At 30.9% G+C, this 26,941-nt stretch overlaps 2 protein-coding genes and 1 long non-coding RNA gene across 3 annotated transcripts; 1 reads left to right on the forward strand and 2 right to left on the reverse strand.

The window, feature by feature from the left end:
* Positions 1-304: 304 nt before the first annotated feature.
* LOC125877176 (uncharacterized) lies at positions 305-2,518 on the forward strand. The gene is made up of 2 exons (XM_049558511.1): positions 305-1,306; positions 1,965-2,518. Exons 1-2 carry the CDS (start codon positions 458-460, stop codon positions 2,292-2,294), a joined length of 1,179 nt encoding a protein of 392 aa, XP_049414468.1. The 5' UTR covers positions 305-457; the 3' UTR covers positions 2,295-2,518.
* Positions 2,519-11,440: 8,922 nt separating this feature from the next.
* LOC125876712 (eukaryotic translation initiation factor 5B-like) lies at positions 11,441-13,959 on the reverse strand. The gene has a single exon (XM_049557939.1). It carries the CDS (start codon positions 13,719-13,721, stop codon positions 11,532-11,534), a length of 2,190 nt encoding a protein of 729 aa, XP_049413896.1. The 5' UTR covers positions 13,722-13,959; the 3' UTR covers positions 11,441-11,531.
* A 1,124-nt stretch (positions 13,960-15,083) lies between these two features.
* LOC125876629 (uncharacterized) lies at positions 15,084-24,374 on the reverse strand. Its single transcript, XR_007447518.1, has 6 exons — positions 24,274-24,374; positions 23,988-24,132; positions 23,856-23,913; positions 23,634-23,758; positions 23,502-23,567; positions 15,084-15,310 (listed from the first exon to the last, which is right to left on the reverse strand). It is a non-coding gene; the product is annotated as an uncharacterized LOC125876629 (long non-coding RNA).
* Between the last annotated feature and the right edge of the window lie 2,567 nt (positions 24,375-26,941).

The following is a 26,941-nucleotide window of genomic DNA, read 5'->3' on the forward strand; positions in this document are numbered from 1 at the left end:
CATAACACATGCAAATTCAAAATTTGAAGCTTTACATCAATATACCAGTGAACCAATTAACAAGTTAAGTTACTAAGTTCAATGTCTAATATTTATACATAACTAGTAAAATCTTTCAAACATATACACATAGTCATGATCTAAGTTAAAGTTACTGTGTTCGATCGAGCCCGTAGATCAACCCTACCACATATCTCTGTCTTTTTTCTTCTTCAAGTCTTTCTGTCCACATTGTACTGATTAAATACGCAACTGTTATATATGCACATGACACCCAATCACACAACATGGCCTCACCAATCAACCCCATTTGACAGCTTTTTTCTCTAGATATAGACATATAAGAAATAAAGTATAAAGGACACCTCAAGAATCCCATGTGGGGGAACTCTTTAACTTATATTTGTGAGGCCAACAAGTTGATAAAAACTGTTAATTTACAAATTTTGTAATAGCCATGTATGTGTTTGATGAAATGTCTGTTCCAACTTCTCCCAAAAGTGACAAAATGGAACCTGGAATGCTTCTTGAAGAAAGTTGGTTTTTTGGGAACTTACTTGATAGAAAATCAAGAATGTTGAGATGTTATTCTGATCCTTGTTCTTCTTCCAAGAAAACCCAAGATTTTTTATCTGGAAAATCTATGGAGGAAACATTTTCTTCACTGCAAAAACTCCCACAAGGTGAAAAATTGAATCTTGTTTCAAGAAAAAGCAAACCAAGATTACAAAGAGCATCGTCGTCATCATCTGAACAGAGGTGTAATCTGCAGAGGGCACCTTCTTTGCCTGTTTTTGTGGATTATAAAGAAGAATCTCATGATGAAGAAAGTGATTTTTCTATGGGGAAATTGATTAGACAAGCATCTATAAACGAAGTAAAAATTTCACCTCCGAAAACATTACAGAGGAGTAATCTGCAGAGGGCACCTTCTCTGCCTGTTTTTCAAGAAAGTGAACAAATCCGTGATGTAAAATGTGATACTTCACAAGTATTGTTACCAAAAGCATCACAGACCAAGGCACCTTCTTTGCAAGTTCTTCAAGAAAGTGAACAAATTCATGATGAGGAAAGTGATTTTTCTATGGGAAAGTTGATAAGGCAAGCATCTATAAACAAAGTAAAAATCTCAAGTTCAAAACATACTTCAAAGGCACAGGGCAATCTGCAGAGGGCACCTTCTCTGCCGGTTTTCGCGAAAGTGGAAGAAATTCATGATGAGGAAAATGAGTTTTCTATGGGAAAGTTGATTAGGCAAGCATCTTTGAACAATGCAAGAGTCTTGCCTCCTAAACATACTTCAAAGGTATTGTTGTACAACTTACTTACTTTCTGCTTAAAATTGCATGTTTCTCTTAGTTTTTCTTGAACCTAATTGTTTTCGAGTAGCTTTTACTTATATGGTTTAGACTATATGCGGATGAAACTTTTGAAGTATGTGATCATCTCATCAGAATACTTAAGTTGTTTGAGAGTAGCACTTTTATTTTACTTAATCATATCTTCTCAACAATCAATTGAACTTGAATTTGAATATACATGTGAAAAAAGACTCTAAATTTCAATAAAATCCATAACCATAATCTCAAAAGTACACTTATTAGTGCTAGGAACAGTTTATGTTGAACGCATCATCAAGTTCAAATTCTGAATCCGCCGCTAATTTTTGTTTTGTGATATATCACTGATTGAATAGAGTAGGATCTCACAAGAAAGCTTAAGTTGTTAAAGAGAAACACACTTATATTTTACTTACATATAAACTAAACTTGAATTTGAACATACATATAAAAAAGACACTAAATTTCAATAAAATCCATAACCATAATCTCAAAAGTACACTCATTAATGTTTGGAACGTCATAGATTTAACTCATGAAGTTCAAATTCTGAATCTGTCTCTGATATTTGATTTGTAACATGTCATCAATTGAACCACTTTAATGTGTTAATAAATATATCAGGGTCTCACAAGAAGTCCAAGCATATCTAGCATCACAAAGCACCAACTAAGGAGAAAACAAGGTCAAGAAAGGAAGACTAGAAATAGTTCAAATGGCTTAGAAGTTGAAGATTTGCAAGGATTCAAGAACTTAGACTTGAACAATGAAAAGAAGGATTCGATCTCAAAATTTGTAAACACAAGTACTCCAGGCTTGACAGAGGAGAACAAGAAGAAACCAGTTGGTTTATCAGATTTAGACAAGATACAAAGACAACCTTATTCACCAGAAGATCACATGAAAGAACAGATCAAATATTGGGCTAGAGCTGTGGCATCGAATGTTCGCTAAAAGTGGCTATATTTGCAATTTTTTACTCTAGGATATAAAGTTCATGATCTTCTAACTCTCTGAATGTAACAGAAACAACCTCTGTTTCTGCATTTCATAAGACAAATAATTGTTAATTACAAAACTTCTTGTATAATCAAAGTGTTCACTGTGGGAATAATTTTGTAAAGAAAGATTTGGTGACTTCTATATGAAAAAATTGACTTTTTTTTTGCAACATTTTTATGTAGTAGCATCTCATTTTTCAAAGATCAATTTCAGTTTATATAAGCCTAGTTAATCCAGTTGCATCTTGTGAAATATAATGTGCTAAAAGTTAATTACTAGTGAAAATGTGCAAAGATCATTTGAAACTCTATTATTAACGTTTCATTGCTTAAACGGTTTACAACAACAAAATATTTAGCCTAGTTCCACATGTGGAGTCTGAGGAAGATGAGATTTACACAGACATTACTTCTACCTTTGTGGAATAGAAAAAATGTTTTCTATAGATACTCGGCTCAAAATTGCTTAAATGGCCGCAGAGTATTATTCATTTGTGAACAAAGTTATTGGTCTTTCTTTTATATCAAAAGAATAACTTATCTTTTGTTAATTCATTCAGAAGGTCACCTAAGCAAGAAAGTTATATATTTCCTCATCTTTTTTACTTAAGTGACACCTTATTTTTCTTAAGCTAAAACGTAGAAAATATTGAACATAACCTATTTTAACTAAAGAAATTCTACGATCAACTCGTAAAATCCCTTTATATGCTAAACATTTGAGTAAAGGTGCCAAATATATCTTTGGGTCCCTATTCATGTAGAGTTATTTCGGTACACAAAACATTTCCTATTCATAGAATCATATAGGGTTATTTCGGTGCACAAAACATCTCGTATTCATGTAGGGTTTGGGGAAGGGACGTACTTAAAAGGTGTGATATAAACAGTTTACTCTAATACAAGCATTAATGGTTGTTTTGATAACTCGAACCAGTTACCTATAGATCACACAAAGACAATTTTACTGTTGCTTCAAGATTTCCTGAAAAAAAAAAAAGAAGAAGAGAGAAATTAAGGAAAAGATAATATTAAATTCAGCCAAAAAGTTAAATATGACCTATTGCTTTATCCTATTCGATAATTAGAAATGTAAGATTCACGATCTAAAAAGTTGTCATATTAATCCAAAAAGAGGGAAAAAAGGCAAATAATGTACTGAAGAGAACAGCTTAAATCATGTGTTTTTGTGAGTTACTTTTTATTTGTAGGTGACAAAAGTAGAGAAGTTGTGGATACCTTTTTTGGCTTTTGCTAATTTTTGTTGCAAAGCAGATGTTAACTTTTTTTTTTTTTCTATTTTAGGGCACGTAGGTAGTGAATCGAATTGATATTGAAGGCCAAAATTGATAATAAAAGTCGTAAAAAGGGCTAAAATGATTTAAAAGCAAATTTACTTGAGATTTCATGTGTAGGAGAAATTCAGAAAAAATTATGAGAAAATGCTAAAAGCGAAGGGAGCTTTAATTTACGGTCCTTATGAAAGTTGAAGTGCAAAAATATAAAGAGCGAACATGATTAGATACATTTAATTTTGAAAAGTAACATTCGTTTAATTTGTAACTCTCACTTCTTTTTTTCATTTTTGTGGTATAATCTTTTTTAATCAATGGCATCTTGAAATCCACATTTTCACTACAAGAGGTGTTTGCTATATGAAATTATTTCTCAGACAATATTTGTTTTCCTTGATTAAATTATTTCACATTTTCAGATGTTTGTTTAGCTTATAAAGAAATTTTATTCGGTTAGATATCAGGTCGAATATGACGTTTTTGGGTTTGACGAGGGGTTCTAACGTAAAAATTCAGGTGTCACATCATTTAAAATATTGACCATATATAACACCTTCCAAATTAAGTGACCTTTTAAGTGAAATAACAAAAGATTAGCTTTGTGATCCAACCGTATATTTGTTAAGGCACATGATTATTATCAAACGCTAGCCTGAAATTTGTGTTGATGGTGCCTTTTCAGGACAATTGTTTAGTAAACGATCATCTTTTTATTTTTCTTACAACCAATGGACCTTTTAGATCACGGATTACAAATTCATTTGAGTAAATTGAAAATCTTATGAGAAAACGTTTCAATGATATCTAACATTTTGTCCATGCAAAGGGCTATATTTACAAAACTTTCAAGTAAAAATTAGGCAAATGACATAGTATAAGAAATAAATTACTTCCTTTCCCTACTCTTTCATTAATTACCAAAAATCCCCTTTTTAGTGTTTTTCGGATACATAATATAGCAGTGTGNCAAATTCATTTGAGTAAATTGAAAATCTTATGAGAAAACGTTTTGATGATATCTAACATTTTGTCCATGCAAAGGGCTATATTTACAAAACTTTCAATAAACAAAATCCAGATAACTTAAAAAAGGACATTTGCATAAATTAGCCCATGATATTTGCTAAATAGAGCAGGCCCAATTATTTATGGACAAAAAGTTAAAAGCCCATACTGAACATTTGTTTATAAATATTTTGTTCTCAGACCAATGGACTAAATTTGTCTGCAAGATGCAAATTTCATCCAACTACTTTTAAAGAGAAAAATAGGTTATTTGTACTTTTGTTCCTATTTATCGGTGGTCTTTAATTTTATCCTTCGAGATCAATAATATTATTGTGAGATATAACTTATATTTTTATATTATAATATTTTACAAATTGTGTCTCGAGCCTTTAACAACTTATGTCTTACTAGAAATAAATCTAATTCTGAAAGGCAAAAATTAGAGAACATTCTATTTCAAGGACAAATAAGATATGGCCTGAAAAAAGTCATATGGTGCATATAATTCGAATATTCTTCAAGAATGATCATGTGAGACCTTTTGGAAAAAACTATTCAAATTTGACTCAAAATGTTAAAAAAATTATGCTTCCTCTAAAAGATCAATTAATGTTGAATATTGGGCATGGTTTGATCACTATAAATATATTTATGACTAAACATACTAGGTTCAGTAGAAGATAATCACCACAAAGATTACAGTAGTATGATAAGTATTTCTTCATATTTAATCATAGATTACAAATTTGACTCTTAAATATGAAATGTTAGAGAACGTTTTACCTCCTTGTTAGACTTTTCGATGCCAAATTTGAATTTAGCTACTCACATGTTGCTGAACAAGTTATAGTATATATGTAAAAAAAGTGTGTCAAAATGACGAGTTAATATCTTAAAATGTCACTTAACTTTGAGAAATTATCTTGTAAAGTCATTAAACTTTGTTTTGTATCAATAAAATCACTCAACTTAGATATTTGTATCAATAAAATCACTTAACTAAATTTTATTATTTAAATCAATTTAACATGACAAAATAAATTATTTTTTTATGCCTCGTTCATTATTAAAATAATAAAAAACCATCGATTCCAACGTTCACATTGAGGATCAATCGAAATTTATCCTGAACCTTACTAATTTACACATTGAGGTTTTCAGTCAAAACTCACATGAAAATTGAAACGTCCAGAAATCATGTGGATTATTGCAGTAATTATTTTTTTCATTTGCATATATGGGAAAACGCAAACAAAAAAAGGAAATAATCCTACGGCAGTTTGACGTTGGTGCAGAATGCAGATAAAAAAAGCATATAAAATGCATAAGTAGTAATATAATAGGTATAATTAAAAAAAATTGGAAACAAACTAAGTTGAGGTGGTGGGATTTTAATTTTTAATCTTAGAAATGGGAGTTGTAGAGCGATTAAAAATATGTAGAGTTGAGCCATTTATTTATTATTTTAATAATGAATATGTGATAAAAAAAAATTATTTTGTTATATTAAATTTATTTTAATAATAAGAGTTCTGGTTTATTTACGTATTATTTTAATAATGAACATGATATAATAAAATAATTTATTTTATCATGTCAAATTTAATTATTTTAATAATAAATTTAAGTGAGTGATTTTATTGATACAAATGTCTTAGTTGAGTGATTTTATTAATACAAAACAAAGTTTAATGACTTTGTTAGATAATTCTCCAAGTTGAGTGACCTTTTGAGATATTAACTCCAAAATGACTTACAAAACTTGTTTTATTTTATTTAATTTCGATTTCTTAACATGTAGGACAGCCTGGCACCTAGGTGTTGTTTTTATTAGAAAAAAAGTAATTAAAGATTTCTCATTTCATGTTAATTAATTTGGTATAATAAATTATTAAATCTCGAGTAAATAACATTAAACAATAGCTTGGGAGTTGTTTTTGTCAGAGAAAGTGAAGAAACATACACGATCCTTTGTATCAGAACAACAAAATAATATACTACTAAAAGTGTTGCATTTGATTAAATGAATTTAATTTATTAAGGTTTATTTTATTATAATAAAAGCAAAAAAATAATAATAAATAAACTTTGTGTGGACTCCTATAAATTCTGTCCATCATAACCACACCGGGTACTTTGTGCACATTGGGGAAACAGGGAGATTGAACTGTCCAAATCAACTGATCCATCTCGAATAACCATCACAAATGTTTGATGATGCAATTTCAATCCATGTTTCTAACTTTGACATATTCGTTCTAACTATATTCCATATTTTCTAATTAAATCTTAAATATTTTTTAACGAGATCTTCATTTTTCTTCTCCCGTTGATGATGTACATTCATATTGATTTTCAACCGACGCAATTTTCATCTTTCTCAATTTTTTTGTTCTTTATCAATAATAATGAAACAACTTATTCTTAAAGTATCTATTTCGAATAGAAGTAATCATATATCTGTTGAAGCACATATTAATTGCATGTGAAGTAGGGCATGAGTATCAGAATATGACCCCATGATTAAGGAATTCGAGTTGCAATATGCTTTGAATGAAATTTTATAAGAAATATTTAGACCCCATTAGTCATACGTCATCAATAAAATTTAAATTTTATGAATTTAATATTCAAAAATTTCAATTTTTGTATATTTTTATACTATATAAATCATATGCCCCATTCGCATCGAATATGTTGGATTCAGATGAATTTGATGTCGAAATGCTATGAATCAAACTTATAATAACATCTCCTTTTCAAGCATTCACTTTTGCGGATTTCGCTTTTTTTTTTTCTTTTATATCTTTTTGGTTTTTGTTTTATTTGTTTCCATAATTGACATATATTGCATGGTTTCGATTGGATTAAGTTTCTTTATGATTTTTTTTATTTAAAAAAAAAGTGCATAAAAGTGAGCACTTGAGAAAGCAAGACAATCACTGAAAAGAAAAAAGCAAATATAATCTAAGGTTGGAAAGAAATATGGGAATCTCTGACCAAAAAGATAATTTTTGGTCGGGTCATAATTCCTATATTTTTTATACGATTATAATTACGCTTTAATTTTAAATAAATTATATTAATTTTTATAATTTTATTTAACCTCAACTCATATTATTATCAACACCAAATTAAAATAAAAGTGAAGATAAGTTAATTGATTGAGACCAAAACATAAATTTATGTTAAACAATCAAAAAACTAACTTAAGAAGTCTCTTATGACTTAATTGGAAAAAGCTTATGCTCGAATTTGGGAAAATTGTATATAATAGCAAACTATTAATTCAAATTAAATGTTATAACCATAGTTTGATTTAATTGTATTTCATAGCAAACTCTTGCTATTTCGCCTCTGGTGAATCTCGCTCGCCACTCTCGTTCTCGTTGGGCAGTCTCCCTCGGCTCTCTCGCTTTTATACAAACACAAATGTATAAAATGTGTTTGTGTTTGTGTTTGTATAAAGCGAGAGAAAATTGTATATATATATATATATATATATTTTATTATTAATTTTATTTTTATTTTTTTATATATTTTTTTTTGGTTCCCCTCTCTCCCCTTTCCCAGATCTCGCTCGCCTCTCTCACTTTATACAAACACAAATGTATACATTGTGTTTGTGCTTGTATAAAGCGAGAGAAAATTGTATATACAAATATAAACGCATATATTTTCGTCCTATACACTTATGATTATACAAATACGATCTTTCCCTCTTCAGTTTTCTTTTGTCTTTCTCACTTTCTCACTTTATACAAACACAAATTATACAATTGATTCTTTTGTAGATGTATACAGAAACAGATTATACAATTGCTTTCTTTTGTATATGTATAGCGAAATATACATATTAATAGCCATAAATTTGTTATGGAGCGCAATTATGCAAATAATAGTTATAGCATACAAATATGATTTTTATGTTTGCTATATGTGAAAGTTGTTGTATATTATTTACAAAAAAAAATCATAATTAGGTTATTATTTAGTTTTTCTCCTTATTTTGGAAGGTGTATAATTATACCTCTTGAACGGACAAAAAATTAGAATGTCTGTGAAAGGTAATATAATTTTAAAAGATAGTCCAAGATATATAATATATTTTCTATTTGAAGAGATAAAAACAATATTTTAAATTATTTTTAAAATTTTATATGATGTGTCACATATCACAACAACCTACCAATTATCGAATTATCAAAAATAATATTAACTCAAAGAGGTAAAACTGTATAAGAATTGTTTAAACTTTAATAAGAATGGTACAAAGTTGAGGAAATAAATAGAGAGGCTCCTTGTCACATGACATTTAAACAAGCTACAGATAAGAATACAAAAAAAAGCCAGCTGTCCATGTAAAATATCTTTTAGACCATATACTATTCTCTATGAATTTTTGACGAGAATAAAATGTACGCAGATTTTATCTTTACGTGAATATTGTTAGAGTGTAATTGAATTTCCGTCCTTACGTTATATCTATACTTAGGGGTGTATAAAACCAAACCAAACCGCAAATCGAATCAAATCGAGAAAAAAAAAACGCGACTAGTGGTTGGTTTGATATTGAAAAAAAACCTGACAATATTTGTGTTGGTTTGGTTTTAACTAAAAAGACCAAATCGAGAGCAAATCAACCCGACATTATATATATAATTTTAAAATTTTATTTTATACATAAAAATATTACTTATTTTTTTTATACTTTTTCATAGTTTTTATCTTTTAATATATTGTTTCAAGTTTGAAACTTAGAATTCTGAATGGTTCAATAAAGATTATAGTCTACAATTGTTGATAATTATAATAAAGCTTAAATTAAAATCAAATTAATACTAATGCAAAAAGAAAATCAATTCAACACTAAGAATGACAATAATATAGAATATTTATTCTTTGGTTTTACATTGGTTTAGACAATTCAAATACATAATCTAATTTTAATTTCCTTTAATATTTAGTAATGTAACTAATACTTATTAAACTTATTTTAGCATGATTTAGTACTTTTAAATTATAATCATTTTCATTATGACTTGTTAATTTGCAATATTTGTTTTACACGATTTCATTATTATTATTTTTTATTGGATATTTTAGTGTCATTACTCATATCATATTTTGTGTTATTTTCTTAGGAAACACCTTAGATAGTTATATTTTGGTAGGACTAAAGAAATATTTGAAGTACAAGTAAATTATATGTTTGTATGAATACTTTACCGGAAAAAACCCGAAAAAATATGAAAAAACCGGAAAAACCTGAGTTTTATTGGTTTGGTTTGGTTTGGTTTATAAATTTAAAAATCCGATACAAATGGTTTGATTTAATATTTAAAAAACCCGAACCAACCCGATCATATGCATCCCTACTTATACTGATTTATCATGTGGCTATCCAGATTGCCCCATCAAGATTAGTTCAAGACATAAAACTATAGTACTAATAATTGCTATTAATTATAGTATTCATTGAAATTTTGGCTTTGATTGTTCATTTTAAGATTCAGTCAAATGTTGTTTTGGACATTCAATTATGAGTTTGATTCATAAAAATGATTACGTGGAACTACTTAATGAATTAGTACATAGATTGCACGATCTCTCCATATGCTTAAAGATTGACTTTAATACCGATTGTGGTGAAGTGGTTGGATTGTTCCACCCTTAATTAGAGGTTTTGGATTCAAATCTTTGGCACAGAGAAAATTTTGTTGGGAGCATAACCAGAATAGGCATGATTCGGATTTAGTATATTGCTTTAGCTTGTTTGGACCTAGTGATTGCTTTTTGTTAACTAACTAGTGGTAAATATACTAGCATTTTCATTTTTGTTTATTGGAACAACTACGTACATAGGGAGGTTGTATCCGATCGATCCTCGATTTAAAAGAGGAGTATCCGAAACAGGATTACGAAAAAATATAACATCAAAATAGCAGGATACAAAATAAATAAAATAGCAAACAAATATAATAGTGTAAGCTCAAGGATGTGTTTGCTACGGAGGAAAATACCAGAAATGTTTTCGAAGATCAAATTTTCAAAAACATTTCTTCAAAATGACAGAAATGACCTTCCTTGGTATGAAATGAGGCATACTATTAACAGTTAAGTATTTTTGTATCATTGACTAACTAGAAATTTCGATTTCAACCATAAAATGAAATTGCCTTTGGAGACAATGTTTTACACATAAATAAATTCAAATTAATCAGACGTGAAATAGTATCCATATCGGAAAAAAAAACAAAGGAAACACCAACGGAAGGAGGTGACATCTCATCAGTATATCAGAAAAAAACATGCATATAAAACCTATCCTCAGTCCTTATCGTCTACCTCCCCAACAAATTGATGTTAATTCAGACAACAGTTGCCATTATCATTTGGACCAGTAGCCTTATAACTATTTATTCATTTTTTCCAGACTGGATATTAAAGAAAATACCAACTAAACTGTTCACCTCGAGGGTCGTAGGCTCGTAGCAGAGTGATAAGTACTTCTTTAACTCTTAAAACAAATTGATGTTAATTCAGACAACAGTTGCCATTATCATTTGGACCAGTAGCCTTATAACTATTTATTCATTTTTTCCAGACTGAATATTAAAGAAAATACCAACTAAACTGTTCACCTGGGTCCTAGCGGAGTGATAAGTACTTCTTTAACTCTTAATATATGTAGTTGCGTTTGTTAGATAATGCTTATTGCACCCTCGATATAGAACTTTTCGACGTGAATGTACTGGACACCAACTGAAAAATCGAAAACCAAAATTGATAATTTCAACTAAAAAATTTAATTTAAAGAAAATGTACAAGCTAGACACACAGTGCTAGACTAATGTATTCAATAGTAACAAACAAATCGGGTCAGCTCAAAACCCGACTCCAGCTGCCCCGACGCCAAATGTAGCCGGTCGGTGAGGCTCAATTTTTCTGTTTTTCCAGCAACAATTCTCCGGGGTCAGCTTAGCTGCCGCTGTCCTCATTGGCTCCGACTTGCACCTTGTCAGCACAAACGGCTCGTAAGCTGCTGCATTCACTAGTTTCTGCTCAATCATGGTAGCCATGGACATCCCCGTGGCTGCTGGTAAAGAACACGATGATCTTGGTGGTTGTAATAGGTGTTTGTTCCTGTGTTCCATAGGTTTAGTGTCAGTGCTCCGCCGCCTTTTGGGTTGTTCTTCAGGGATCTCTTTCTTGGGTGGTTTGGCGTGTTGTTTTCTTTCGGGTAACCATCTGAGAAAATCCCTTCTACACACCCATGTTTCTTTCGAAACTTCCATTGATAGCTTCGGTTCACACATCATTAGTAACAAACACTCGGGCAAAACGGATTCTTTTTCTTCGTTTTCAGGCTCTTTGGGTTGTTCAATTTGCTTCTCTTCTTCGATTTGTTCATCATTATGAGCCAGTTCTTCTTGTTCAGATTCTTGTTGGGGCGCTGTGGAATTCATTTCTATGTTACCCTGCATGAGAATTTCTTCGATTTCTCTCATTACGGTTGACTTGAATCGTTCTTCTTCTTCTTCCAATGCAGCTTCTTCAGTTACTAGTTCTAGTTCTTCGTCTTCAATTTTGATACTTCGTCTATTTGAGCTTTCTGATAACGATAAACGGGGCGAAATAGTCCCTTTTTCTCCTTCTTCCTCAACATGGTTATTTCCAATTTCTTCATTATCTTCCATATGATTAACCAATTGGACTGATTGTTCAAGATACTCCTCGTCTTCGGCTACAAAACACTCTATTTGGCCATCTTCTTCCTCCATTTCTGCGGCTAATTCACAAGTTTCATGCTTTCTTTCTTCCTCTATTTCCATGACTTCAGTTTCCTCCGTATTCTCTTCCATTTCATTGAGATCTACTGAAAGCCCAGCTTCACCTGGCCATTTGCACAATTTCTCCGTTGCTTCAACTTCATTAGTTGGTTCACATTTCTGACAATCTACAATTTCCATACGCTTAATTTCTCCGAATTTTTCCAATTCTACAGCATCTTCTTCTTCATCTTCATCATCATAATGTTCATTTTTCAAAACAGGCGACTCTCTGAATCTATTAGTAAGGTCAGCCATTTTCAAAGGATCGGATCTGCATCTCATAAGAAGCAGAGCATTTTTCGGCGGAATACAAATACTCACTCTACCTTTCTCTTCATTCTCTCTTCCGTTTTCCATTTCAACAATCTCATCCTTAAATTCAATATCTTCAAAGACATGTCTTCTTGAACTCCTCATTATACTACGCCTTGCCTCCTCCTCCTCCTCCTCTGTTCTTTCCTCTTCACCACTCGCTACCACCAACTCAATATCCCTCCTTTTCCCTCCTTCCCCATCTTGTACTGCTACTAGCCATCTAGCAAAAATCGCCCCACACGATCTATGCTCATTATTCTCCCCTCCTTTCTCTTCCTTTTCCCTTTCGTTCGTCGAAAAACACGACGAACGGCAAGGGAACAAACAGCTAAACTCAGCACCAAAAGCCCTCAAAGCTTCACATATCGTCAATGGAAGATGAACCCATCTTTGATTTCTATGAGAAACGCATTCTTGTTGCTGATAATGCACACTCGAGTTCCCTTGTGAGTATCTCTGATTCCTTAACAATAGCCTATCATCTGTTTGATTAAATGCCTCAGTAACTTGCTCTATTTTTCTGAAACTCACCTCACCGCTTCCACTTCTTCTCTTCGACAAACTCCTTGTCTGCTTCACCTTCTTCTTCGTCTTCACTCGAACCTGACCAATACAAGTAACCTTCGGAGAAGTAGGTTCCGGGTTTTCAAAACCCGGCCCGCGTTTCTTCCCGGTGGCCGGAAACATAGGAGAAGCTTGACCACCTTTTATACTACCATTTGCTCTGAGTCTCCGGCTAAGAGAAGTGGGAAGAGAAAGAGGCCCATCACGTGCACGGCCAGGACTAAGAATTGATTTAGAGAATTTCATGGAAGAAGATGAAGAAGAAGAAGAAAGACGAGAAGTAAAGCAAATAAAAAGCTCACTAGTTGTACTATTGCTTGTAACGGCTGCTGTGCGGTGATGGGGTCTGGTGTCTAAGTCCATTAAGCCCTAAAATTGACTGTCATGGAGCTATGATATTTTGCTTTCATCAGTACAATACAGAGTGTAATAGTAAGCCATGGACGATAGTGGCCAACTGTGAAGGCGCAGAAAAATTGAAGAGAACGAGAGAAAAAAGAGTGGGTCCTGACCAGAAAAGGGTTGTGCGTGTGTGTGGATTATGGACTGTGCGTTGCAGAGTGATATGAAATAAAGAGAAATAATCCCTTTGTATTCGGCCCTTCTCCGAACCCCGCACATAGCTTTGGAAATATGGGAAGTCTCATTTAGGAAAAACGCTCTTTATCTATATTTGAGACTTGAATTTGAAATTTTTGACAAAAAAAAAAACAACTTCATTTAAGGTGCTTTTCCATTTTATGATATATCACGAATCATTTTTCAAATTTAGTTAACATACATTAATAGTGCAAAAAAGTTGTTATGCTATTACATCACAAAGTTAATTGCAAGTGAGTAGCATATCTAAATCAGCGTCGGGTTCTGGCTATCTGAAAAATACAAACTAAACTGGAAAATCATAAATACAATAATTGATGAATTAAATGTTGGCGTAAAGAAAGAAATTAATCAATTGAAATGAAAATAGAAAGAAGAGGTGAAATAGACATTATCGAGCCTTCAAGCAACAAACAATAATAGTTTTTTTTTAATTTTTAAGAAGATTATTTAAATAAATACTACTTGATCCTCTACACTATACTGCACAATTGTTTCTTGGTTGCTTCTAACTCCATAAGCCTAACCAAAAAAATTACTCCATTCGTCCCATTTTGTATGTCATCTTTTTACTTTGCACTTACATTAAGAAATGATGTAACTTTACCCTTCTACCCTTATTTGATGTTTTCTTAAGTCAATTTTATAATAAATGATGAATACATTTTCAAGATTAATTAACTACTCTATCAAGGGTATAATAGGTAAAATATGGTAATTTATGCATAAATTTTATGAAATGACAAGTATTGTGGTTCAGTTATTTATAAAAAGTGATGACATACAAAATGAGACTGAGGGAGTATATGCTAAGACCTTTGAGCTTGTGATATTGTTTAAGTTTATACTCCCTCTGTCCCTAATTACTTGTCCATTTTTTCTTTTATAATTGTCCTTAATTACTTGTCTATTTTGACAAATCAAGAAAGGACAAAATAATTTTTTCTATTATACCCTCAATTAATTACTTTTTTAAAGATATAATTTCTTAAAAATCTTAAATTTTTAATCCATTCACTTCATAATTAATAGTGGTAAAATGATAAACTTACTATATCAATAATTATTTTCTTAATAGGTGTATCGATTCAAAAATGGACAAGTAATTAGGAACAGAGGGAGGGAGTACATTATAGGATTAGTAGTGGTAAAAATCATTAAACCTCTCATTTCCCTATTAAATGTAATAAAAATAAATGTTCTAGGATTGAGACAAAAACAAAAAAACAAAAAGGAAAAAGAATTAAGCTATAACCCACAGCCTGACAAAAAACTTTCTCCCTTACGAAAAATTGTGGTGGACTGATTAGTACTCCTTCATTCTTAATCAGAGGTTTTAGAATTGAGTCCATCTGAAAATAAAGTCACATTTGTTAGTAAATATTTTACCCCAAATAGGAGATTTCCGTGTGAACCCAATTTTATCGGGGTTCAATGTGAAAAAAAAGAAGAAAGGTTTCTCCCTTATTTTTATCCAAGTTTGGAGTCAAAAGGGTAACTTTTTTCATTCAAAAAATAAAAATGGCACATTAATTTTTTTTTAACCAAAAAGGTAAAATCGCTCCTGACGGAGCGATTTTCTTCTAACAAAAATTGACGCCATTCGATTAAAAGAAATAAAAATCGCTCAAAAAAATATTCTTTTTTCCTTTAAAATTGCTTCTATAGCAGCGATTTTCTAAAAAAAAAAAAAAAGTAAAAAATTAAATAAATCGCTGCAAATGCATCGATTTTGATCAATTTTTTTTTAAAAGCTAAATTGGTGCTATAGGTCAAATCAATTATTTATTATAATATAAATGCAGTATACTTACAGATATATTTTATTTTTTAATTTATAAAATATCAAATTAATTTTTTCTTTTTAACTCACTTGAATGGCAGGGATTAAACTTCAAATTTTTTAATTTTTTTTTATTAAAACGCTAATCGCTGCCAGGACAGCGATTTATGTAAAAAAAAATTAATTCCTTAAAAAAAATCGCTGCTATAACATCAATTTTACTTTTAATATTTTTTATAAAAATACTTCTATAGCAGCGATTTTAAAGAGAAAAAGATTTTTTTTTTTTTTGAGAAAATCACTGTTAAGGAAGTGATTTTTATTTCTTTTAACAACGTCAATTTTTGTCAAAAAAAAATCGCTCTATCAGGAGCGATTTTACCCTTTTGATTAAATTTTTTTTGATATACCATTTTTATTTTTTAAACGAAAAAAGTTATCCTTTTAACTTCAAACTCATTTTTACCCTTAGTAATTGTGTGATTGTGGACAGAAGATGTTTTACACAAAAAGTTTTCAAGTGATTTTATCAATTAGTTTCGTACGTTAGCTTCATGACATTGGACCACCCAATCATTTTCTAACTTTTGGTCCCATTGAACACTATCTGTAGCTTGCATACCACATGTTGATCCTTTCATATTTTTTTTTGGTTCTTATCATAGTCAAAATAACTAATTAAGACATTGATTTGATGAAATGATGATAAGGTAGTGTAAATGTTTTCTATTATGCTATCTCAAATAATTCCCTCCATGAACGTGGCCAGATCATGATTTCATCAATTACTAATCCAGCTGCCAATGGACCAAAATTACCATATGTTTTACTAGGATTCATATGGTAGGGGTGTGCATGTCTTGTATTATTTTTAATATTTCTTATAATAAGGTCCTCTTAATGCTCTAACGCCTCATGCTGAAAATGGAGTGAACTGTCTCACGTACCATTATATTAGGCAAACAACTCAACTCTTAAAAATGTATTATAGTTTTAGGTGATGAGGAACTGACATAGAAGTGTCAAACCTTCTTATTAATGTGAAGCGATTGGAGAAGATCAACTTATTATCCACTAGTAACTTCTATTTTTTGCACGACGACCTTTCATTCGTCATTGTTGAAGCATTAAGACTAACTTTTGCCCAAATTCGATGGTGTATCTTGCAGACAAGCTCCCTTCTGATTTCACACTCGAGGGCCATTTTCTGCCATATCCAAAGAAACATTTTCACGCTTACGTCACATTGAAACTGTCTAGTAGATCCATAGCGAATAGCCGTTGACTTAGTTGCTTTTATGGTTTATTTTAATCTCGATATTGATTTGATGCAGCTTACGGATGATAGTCATAGTACCATGCGAGAGAAAAAACATAATTCCCCAATGTCATTGATTACCTTTCTATATTCTTGTTGTCAAGTTCCCTTCTAATTTTACACTCAAGGATCATTTTCCACCTTATCCAAAGAAATATTTTCACGCCTATGCCCCATAGAAATTGTCTAGTAGTATTAGATATTTATAAAAACAACTCAAAGTACAATGGACCTATTTGTGCAAAACCAAACTATTATTTTGACTAATTAGGGAAATATTGTCCTCTTGTGAGTAAAAATCTATTGCAAAATTACCTAGTGTAGGCTCCACTATCTCTTTTTTACCTGACATTTTGTGCTTGGATCAGGTGGCATTTCCGTTATTAAATTGAATTTTAGTGTCAAATTGTGGACCGATCACATGGGGAGTAAAGATCGATAGAGACGAGGTGAAACAGAAAACTACAAGAGGTGCACGTGACATGACTAGTAATCAAAATGTCTCACCCACGCGCCACTTGTGTTCGTGAAATACAATTGCTATTTTATTTTTATATTATTTTTAACATAAAAGGGTTAAATATACCCCTGTACTATTGAAAATGACTTAAATATACCATTCGTTACACTTTTGAGTTAAATATACCATTCGTTATACTTTTGAGCTAAATATACCCTTTTCGTTATATTTTTAAGCTAAATATACCCCTCTCGTTATACATATACCCTTATAACTAACAAAGTAACACTTGAAGGGCCAGAATTAAAAGAACTCATCTAAATTTAAATTATATCAAGTGCTAAGCTTAACCTACCCCGCCCGATCAATATTACTTGACCCAAAATACACTTCAAATGTGGAAACCTCTGCTTTGTGCAGAGATTTTTGCTTCACCCTTACCAAGCTTCTTGCTCTTGGAAGCTTGAGACACGTCAATATTGTTCAATGAATTCTCTTGTAACATTTCAATTTTTGCTATTCTTTTTCGCTTAGTGGGTTGTTTAATTTTATTCCCTCTGATTCTCCCATTCGGCAAGATGGAAAACAAGTTATGAACAACCCGCTAAGCGAAAAAGAATAGCATAAATTGAAATGTTACAAGAGAATTCATTGAGTAGTATTGACGTGTCTCAAGCTTCCAAGAGCAAGAAACTTGGTAATGGTGAAGCAAAAATCTTTGCGCAAAGCAGATGTTTCCACGTTTGAAGTGTATTTTGTGTCGGGTAATATTGATCGGGCGGGGCGGGATAAGCTTAGCACTTGATATAGTTTAAAATTTGATGAGTTCTTTTACTCATGGCCCTCCTAGTGTCACTTTATTAGTTATAAGGGTATATGTTTAACGAGAGAGGTATATTTAGCTTAAAAGTATAACGGAAAGGATATATTTAACCCAAAAGTATAACAAAGGGTATATTAAGTCATTTCCAATAGTACATGGATATATTTGACCCTTTTCCATTTTATGTTTGAAGTGTAACTAGGGTCGGGTAACATTGATCGGGTGGGGTGGGTTGACTTAGCACTATATATAGTTTAAAATTAGATGGGTTCTTTAAATCCTGGCCCTCCACGTGTCACTTTGTTAGTCATAAGGGTATATATGTGCTAAAGTATAACGGGAAAGATATATTTAACCCAAAAGTATAATGAGGGGTATATTTAAACCATTTCCAATAGTACATGGCTATATTTAGCCTTTTTCCGTATTTTTAAAATTGTTTTTCAATTTGTAATACCCAATACTATTAATTATTATTTTTAACAAATGTGCAAAATCCAAAATAAACAAGTAAAAATGAATAGAGTCATTTAAAACAAATAAAATGCTTCCTCTATTAATTTTTACTTGCTATATTTGGATTTAACATACCTATTAAGAAAACAATAATTGACATAACGATTTCATCACACTATCCTTGTTAATTGATGTTTAGTATCAAGTCTTTAAGTATGCTTGGTCATGTGAAATTAAATCCTGATATGAAATCATATGAGATGAAGTTGAAGTATTATCTGGATACATAATTTGAATTTATTTTTACTCATAATAAAAATTTCACAAATGAAAACTATCAAAATTATCCCAGCCTTTTAAAATATAATCTTACCAAATACGCAAAAATCATAACAAAAGTATAATACATATCACAAAGCTATTCTTAAGAAGTTTTATCAATAAATTAAAAAGTTTTAACATTTTATTGATAAAACTTTTGTTCAATAAAAAAGGTAAAAATTGAACATGAGTTGTAATGTATTATCATGCTCATATTTAATATGGTTAACATCATTAATAGCTATATCATCATGTTCATATTTCGTAAATATTTTATCACTCATTTGATATTTTTACAAAAAAATATATATAAAATAATGATTTTTTGATAAAATATAAATTTATCAGTTAAATTTTATATTTAATTTTCAAATTTTTTAGTGAATTTAGAATTATCAATTTCACGAGATGAAATCGCATATCGAAGTAGGAGAATGGATGCACACAAAGCGAGAGTGGGTAAATTGTTGTTCCACGTTAGCCGCATTTCTATAATCTAGCTAAATACTTCCACTCACATCATAGAAAACTGCGTAGTAATGGGCGCGTGAACTTTATAAAAGGTCTGTTAAAAGACGTAATTACATGTACTAATTTTCCACTAATAAAACCATAAAAAGAATTAAAATAACTGGTCTTCAATTGTTTTTACTTTATTTGCCTATTAAACTAGAAACTTCAAGTACAAAAAAAAAATTGATTTTCACTTTCAAACTCTCTTCATAAGGTAAGTGGAAGTGAAAAGCACAAAATTTACTTATTCTCAAAAGTTATTATGTGTAATTTCCTAGATTTTATGGACTATGAATATCAAAATAAAGCTACACTTTCAATTTTATAGATTCTAAAAGTTTTTAGAATGAAGATTTCCATTTATATAAATGCATAGTTGAGTAAAATTTGTTGAGTTCGGTCGAACGCTTGTCTGTAATAAAAATATTTTTAGTGGTAATAAATTAAACATGCATATTAACAAATATAGTTAAATTTTTTATCAATATTATTTAATTATCATTAAATCTGATATTGATAGGCTTTTGGGAAATTTACAAAGTATTTTCTATCTCCCGCTAAATATATACACTAGTATAAAAACTAATTTAAATTATATATTTTTAACTTGTTATAATAAGTCATTTACTTTGTTTTCAGCTTGCTAACTGGTTATAAATGATCTAATAGTATTAAATCTTACTTTATTGATGTATAATACTTAGTTAAGATCTTTTGTTTTCTCTTATATATATAATTTTGTTATTATTATTATATATAAGAGAGAGTTGAAGCTGAAGTGGGCACGTCTTCATCGACGTCAATGAAAATAGAACAAAAGAAACAATTTTTAAAAATTTTCCCAAAAATATCCCTGCTGAAACAGATACGTCAATGAAGACGTGCCCACTTCAGCAAGGGAATTTTCGGAAAAATCATTAAAAAATATTTCTTTTGTTCTATTTTAATTAAATTTTTCAAAATTATGAAATCTGTTTTATCTATGACTAGATGTCATAGCTAAACGGATCCTATAATTTCAGAAAAAAATGTGCATTAATTAAATTAGAGTATAATAAATAAAAATATTTTAATTTTTTTCAAAAATATCCTTATCAAATCAGACACACGTCAACAAACACTACAACAAAAATAACTTTTAGTGGCAATAAATATGGACACTAATAAGGAGTGTTAAAGTCTTTATCGACATTAGTTAAGTGCTATTAGAACTAATGTTGCTAAAGGCTCTAGGGACATATACAAAGAGTGCTAATTACCTCTAAAAATATATTTTTAACGATAACTAAGCTATTATTATTAATTATTTTTTGCTAATGATCATTTTTAATGTTGTGAAAGTGGTTCAACTTCAAACTGAGAAAAATCAGGGTTAAGCAATGTTAACATACTTGTACTTGTAAAAGTTGAGTGAATTGGCTTTCTTTGGTGTGGGGGTTGTTAGTCTAATTTAAGTCAAGGATTACTTGAAAAGAAGGGCTTTGACCAACATTTATTACATCAGAAAGGGACAAAAAGACAATTGAGTAATAAAGAGAGTTTCAAAATATTTTATTTATAGTGATTTGATTAGAAATGAAGAAAGAGTTGAAGGATTTAGTTGGGTTGTCAATTTGGAATTAATTAGAACTAGATAAGGTGGTCCAATCCAATGAAGTTGAAACCTCCAATTAAGTGAAGTGATAGTGACTCTTTTTTGTCTTTGGGCTTTCCTTATAAAGTTTTAGAGTCAAGGTCCAACCTTAAGCCCCTTGATCTTAGGAATAAAATCCAGCCCACTTTTACTTGGTCCTACCTTATCAAGGTCTTTATTCTTTTTTTTCTGTTGTGGCCTCGACAGAGGACAAAATGAAGAGGTGAGGCTAAGGTTGTTCAAACATGTAAAGAAGAGATGTGTGAGTCTCTCGGTGCAGAGGTGTGAGAGATTTACTTTGGTAAATTTAGGAGAAGTAGAGGTAGGTTGAAGAAATATCACAAAAGGTGATTAGATATAACATGATACAACTTCAGCTTACTAAAAATATGGATTTAGATAGAAGGTTATGTAGGGCGCGAGGACCCTCTAATCTATCAATGGAAATCCTAGAAAAGGTCAATTGAGTCTGCCTTACTCGCTCCGGAAGTACTTCTTCGATGCAAGCTCACACATAACAAAATACTTATATCATAATAGCAGTACCTCAAACTCCAATAATGATCGGACACAGAGACACAATTTGACATTGAACTGAATAAATTTGGGTTGCATTCATTCAAGGTCCAACCTTTAAGTCCCTAGATCATAAGAGTAGTCCAGTCCACTTTGAAATGGTCCAGTCTTGCCCAAGGCCTTTATTCCTTTTATTATTATTTTGTTGTAAACTTTTGATATTATATTTGTATTTGGTTAAGTGATGTAAATTGTAGGGAAAGGGAAGCACAAATATATTTTCATAACATTTATTAGAAGAAGCCCAAAATAGTCCCTTCAATTTGGATATAAACTCAAAATAGTTTTTTTAATACATAAGAGAACACTTAATAGTCTTCCTATTCAATACATTGTTAATATCATCTATTATTTAAAAAACGCAAAATAGTCTCTTTTAAACATAAATTCAAAATTGTCCCTTAAATATAAGATGGAATACTAATAGTCTTTCTATTCATATTGTTCAAACCATTGCTTTAACACACTGTTAATTAGTTAATAACAATAATTATTTAAATCCAAACTAATTCATTAAGTTTGAAGAAAAATGTAAAATCTTAATTTAAATTTATGATAAAACGATTACAATCCTCCTAAAAGATCATCATTTGTATCGAAGATTATTAAAAATAATAATCCAAAACTAGATTATGTTGATACTAACGATGTTCTTGTATAAGGATTATAACCATTCTATCATATATTTAAGTGATGATTTTAAGTTTTTTCTTCAAATTTAAGGGACTAATTTGGATTTAAGTAATTATCATCACCAACAAAGTAACAATGTATTGAGAGCAATGGTTTTCAACAATGTATTGAATAAGAGGACTATTAGTGTTCTATGATATTAAAAAAGAATAATTTTAAATTAATATCCAAATGGAAGGGACTATTTGGAACTTTTTTAATAATCGATGATAATAAAAATGGGTTGAATAGGAGACTTATTAGCCTTCTACCTTATATTTAATGAACAATTTTCAGTGTAAATCCTAACTTAAAGGGACTATTTTGAGCTTTTTACTTTATTTTAATAATTGATGATATTAACAATGTGTTGAGTGAGAGGACTAATGGTGTTACATCCTATATTAAGTGATGATTTTGTGAGCATTTCTAAACTTAAGGGTCTATTTTGAGTTCTTGGAACAATTTGACGATATTGAGTAGGACTATTTTATTTATAGTAATTATTTTTATCACGAACAAAATATTTTTTGTATTGTCTATTTTTAATGTAAAAAAAAATTCTATTTCTATAATATATGTATAAGTATTTGAAACTAAACCACTTGAAATTTGGAATATAGAAAGCACAATATATTATAAATTTATAGATTTTGAAACTTCAGGATGATGATGCGTTAGGCGAATTAGAAAATTAAATTATGGGTATCACTAAGATATTTAAGATGAACTCAATTTTGTTTTGTCATTTTACTTTTTTTTTTCATGTTATTATAATATTATGTCAGTATAATTTCTTAATTTATCAGCACCATTCAAAGTCGGAACAAATCCTTCATTGTTGCTTCTAAATAACATAAGAAAAGAATTAGGAGAGTTTTCAACTACTTGAATTCAACTACAACAAGCAATGACGAGGAAGCAAAAGGTTAGGGAGAAGAGCAAAAGAGGAGGAAGACAAAAAAGAAGAGGGAATAGTCCAACATACCGGTCAAGAGCACCAGATCTATTCAGCATAAACTATTATCAATTTCTGGAGCAAAAATCTAACCACCTGAAGAAAAAGGATTAGATCGATGTGATATAATCAAAGAGAGAATGAATTTGAAAAGACGCTTACCAAATAACAGTGAAGAAGATAGTAAAAGCTTCACTTGTGCAGTCCATGACATCAGTACAAAGATCTCCCAAAAGAGAAGCCATTCCAACTTAGAGTTTCATTGACAGAAAGCTTCAACTACTCAACTTCAATTACAACAAGCAATAGGAAAGAAACAAAAGGTTAGGGAGAAGAGCAAAAGATGAGGGCGACTGAAAAGGAAAAGAGAATAGTCCAACATACCGGTCATATATACCAGATCTATTCAACATAAATTGTTTTCAATTTCTAGAGCAAAAATCTGACCACCAAAAGAAAAATGATTAGATCGACGTGATATAGTCAAAGAGAGAATAAATTTGAAAAGACGTTTACCAAGTAATAATGAAGAAGATAGAAAGATCTTCACTTGTGTAGTCTTGACATTAGTACAAAGATCTCCCAAATGAGAAGAATTTCCAGCTTGGAGATCCATCATATAAGTGTTCAATCCCAAAAGAGAACAAATATTTCATTGTTGCTACAAAACAACATGAAAAGGATAAGAGAGCTTCAACTACTCGAATTCAATTACAAAAAACAATGAGAAAGAAGTAAAAGGTTAAAGAGAAGAGTAAAAGAGGAGGAAGACTAAAAAAGAAGATGGAATAGTCCAACATACCGGTCAGAAGTACCAGATCTGTTCAACATAGACTGTTTTCAATTCCTGGAGCGAAAATTTGACCACCCGAAGTAAAAAGATTAGATCGATATGATATAGCCAAAGAGAGAATGAAATTGAAAAGACGTTTACCAATTAACAATGAAAAATATAGAAAGAGCTTCACATGTGTAGTCCATGACATCAATACAAAGATCTCCTAAAGGAGAAATATTTCCATCTTGGAGTTTCATTGACAGAAACAAGGGAGGATTTTTAGACAACAGCGGCGATTTTGTAGAAAGGTACAACTTACTCTCATATGATTTCTAAAGCTATATATAGACTAGGGTTTTCATATTTGGATCGGGTCTGGTGTTGGGCTTGACCCTTTGGACTTGGCTCCTAATAATTTTTTTGTTTTCACAGATAATCGATAAAATAGTCCATGGACCATAAAAATTATTAAAAATATATAGATAAAAAATTAAAGTCAAAATATTATATTTCTTTGATTAAAAAAATGATCAAATATACCCCTGTACTATTGGAAATAGTTTAAATATACCATTCGTTATACTTTTGGGATAAATATATATCACGATCCGAGCCTATACTCTAGACGTGGCTGGTACCCGAGATCCATTATTGGTTCTCAAGTAAACCCTCATCCTGGCTGATTACAAACGGAAGACTAACTCAAGCATACATAAGCTTAAATTGAATTAAATTTCATTGAACTCAAATACTCAACCTTTTAAAAAGTCTGTACAATACTCCAAGGAAAGTAAATACAGAAAAACTCTTCAACTCTGTCTATCTATGAAGCCTCTACTATAACAGAAGGATATGGGGACAAGACCCACGACATCTTAAAACTACTAACTGTAAAGTAAAGGTGAAGTCCTCCGAAATATAAGAAGGTTCACCAAAGCTGACTGGAATACCACATGACCTTAACGAAATTCCTATTGATGATCCTGAATATCTGTATCTGCATCATGGAACGATGCAGGCCAAATGACGTCCGTACATGGAATGTACGAGTATGTAAGGAGAACGCTAATACATATATATAATCTTGAATTGATAGAGAAGAGACATACTTACCTCGTCGCAAACTCACTCAACTCAACTCAAACTCCTCTCAAGGATATGATACTCAACTCAAAGGTAAGATACTCAAATCGAAGATACTCAACTCAAGATACTCAACTCAAGACACTCAACTCAAGATACTCAAGAATAAAGCAACAATAAAAAATGCAATATATGAAAAGCTTTTAAAACAGTAAATAAAAATTCAATTACATGTAAAAAGACCATAATAACTCAATTGTATGTAAGAATACAATAATAACTCAATTGTATGTAAAAATACAATAATAACTCTTATTTGGGAGATTCTTTAACCGAGAACCATCACTATGAACTATGTGATGATACAATGTATCGCTCACACTGCCATAACTGTCATACCTTGCCGAAGTAGAAGACATCCTCAACTAAGTGGATCTACTAAGCTATGTTAAAAAGCAATAAGGAATCATCTAAAAAGTATGACCCTTTACCCATGTTAACATACACGGTTTATGGGGGCTGTGAGTTGTCTGAACTCTCCCCCATATTGATGCTCAATACTACTCTCAAAATATAACTCATTCTCATATGTTTAAAAATATTTTGTCATCCTCAAAATTTGAGATTATTACTCAAAAGGGTTCTCTTAAAAATAGATACTGCTCAAAACTCCTCATGAACTAATTTGGAAATCGTTGTTTCCTTCCTCTTAAATGTAATAACATTTACTCTTGGGAATACTTAATTCTCATATATTCATTTTTAAAAAAATGAAACTCAACTCTCTCCATCTTTATCCTCATTTACTCATGTCTTAAAACAAATTATAAATAATTGTAAAAGACTTCTCAAAATAGGGTTCATGCCGAATTATGGACGTGAACGACTCAATTCAACGTTTTCATCAACCATATATAGAACTCAATACTCGAAAACTCAACAACTCCAGAACTCAAAAACTCGATGATACTACTCATCTCAAGATTGCTCGACTCATAAGGTTCATGCGGAATTATGGGCATGACCAAATCAACCCAAGGACCTCCATGTATAACATATGGTAATCCATAATTATAAAATATAGTTTCATAAAGGGTTAGGAACTTAATGCTCAATAACTTAGAACTCAACAAATACTACTTCTCTCAAAGATACTCAATTTATGGAGTTCATGCGAAATTATGGACATGAACAACTCGACTCAACGGTCTTAATGAAAATATAGAACTTATGGGTACAAATCTTCTCATTCTTATACTTACTTCCTAAAAACTTAGCTCACATCGATAGTTAATCCTAATGGATTCACAACTTAACTCAAAGACTTTCTTGAACTCTACTCCTAACTCTTTCTTGAATTTGAATTATGAATTCAAGAGTTATGATTCATGATATATAGGATCTTGTGATGATTAAATGTGATTTAGAATAGTTAAATCAGGAAGGGTGTGAATGTACACTTTAAAAGAACTTAAACGAGACGAACGATGAAAAAAAGACGGGGCAGGTGGCTTTGGCGTACTGAGTGGAGCGGGGTGCCAACCCCTAAACTACAGAACAAACTTTCTGGCGCGCCAGCCCCTGTCCAGAAAAAATTGACGAATTTTGT

Source organism: Solanum stenotomum, chromosome 9 (assembly GCF_019186545.1).
Source record: "Solanum stenotomum isolate F172 chromosome 9, ASM1918654v1, whole genome shotgun sequence".
Taxonomy (NCBI): domain Eukaryota; kingdom Viridiplantae; phylum Streptophyta; class Magnoliopsida; order Solanales; family Solanaceae; genus Solanum; species Solanum stenotomum.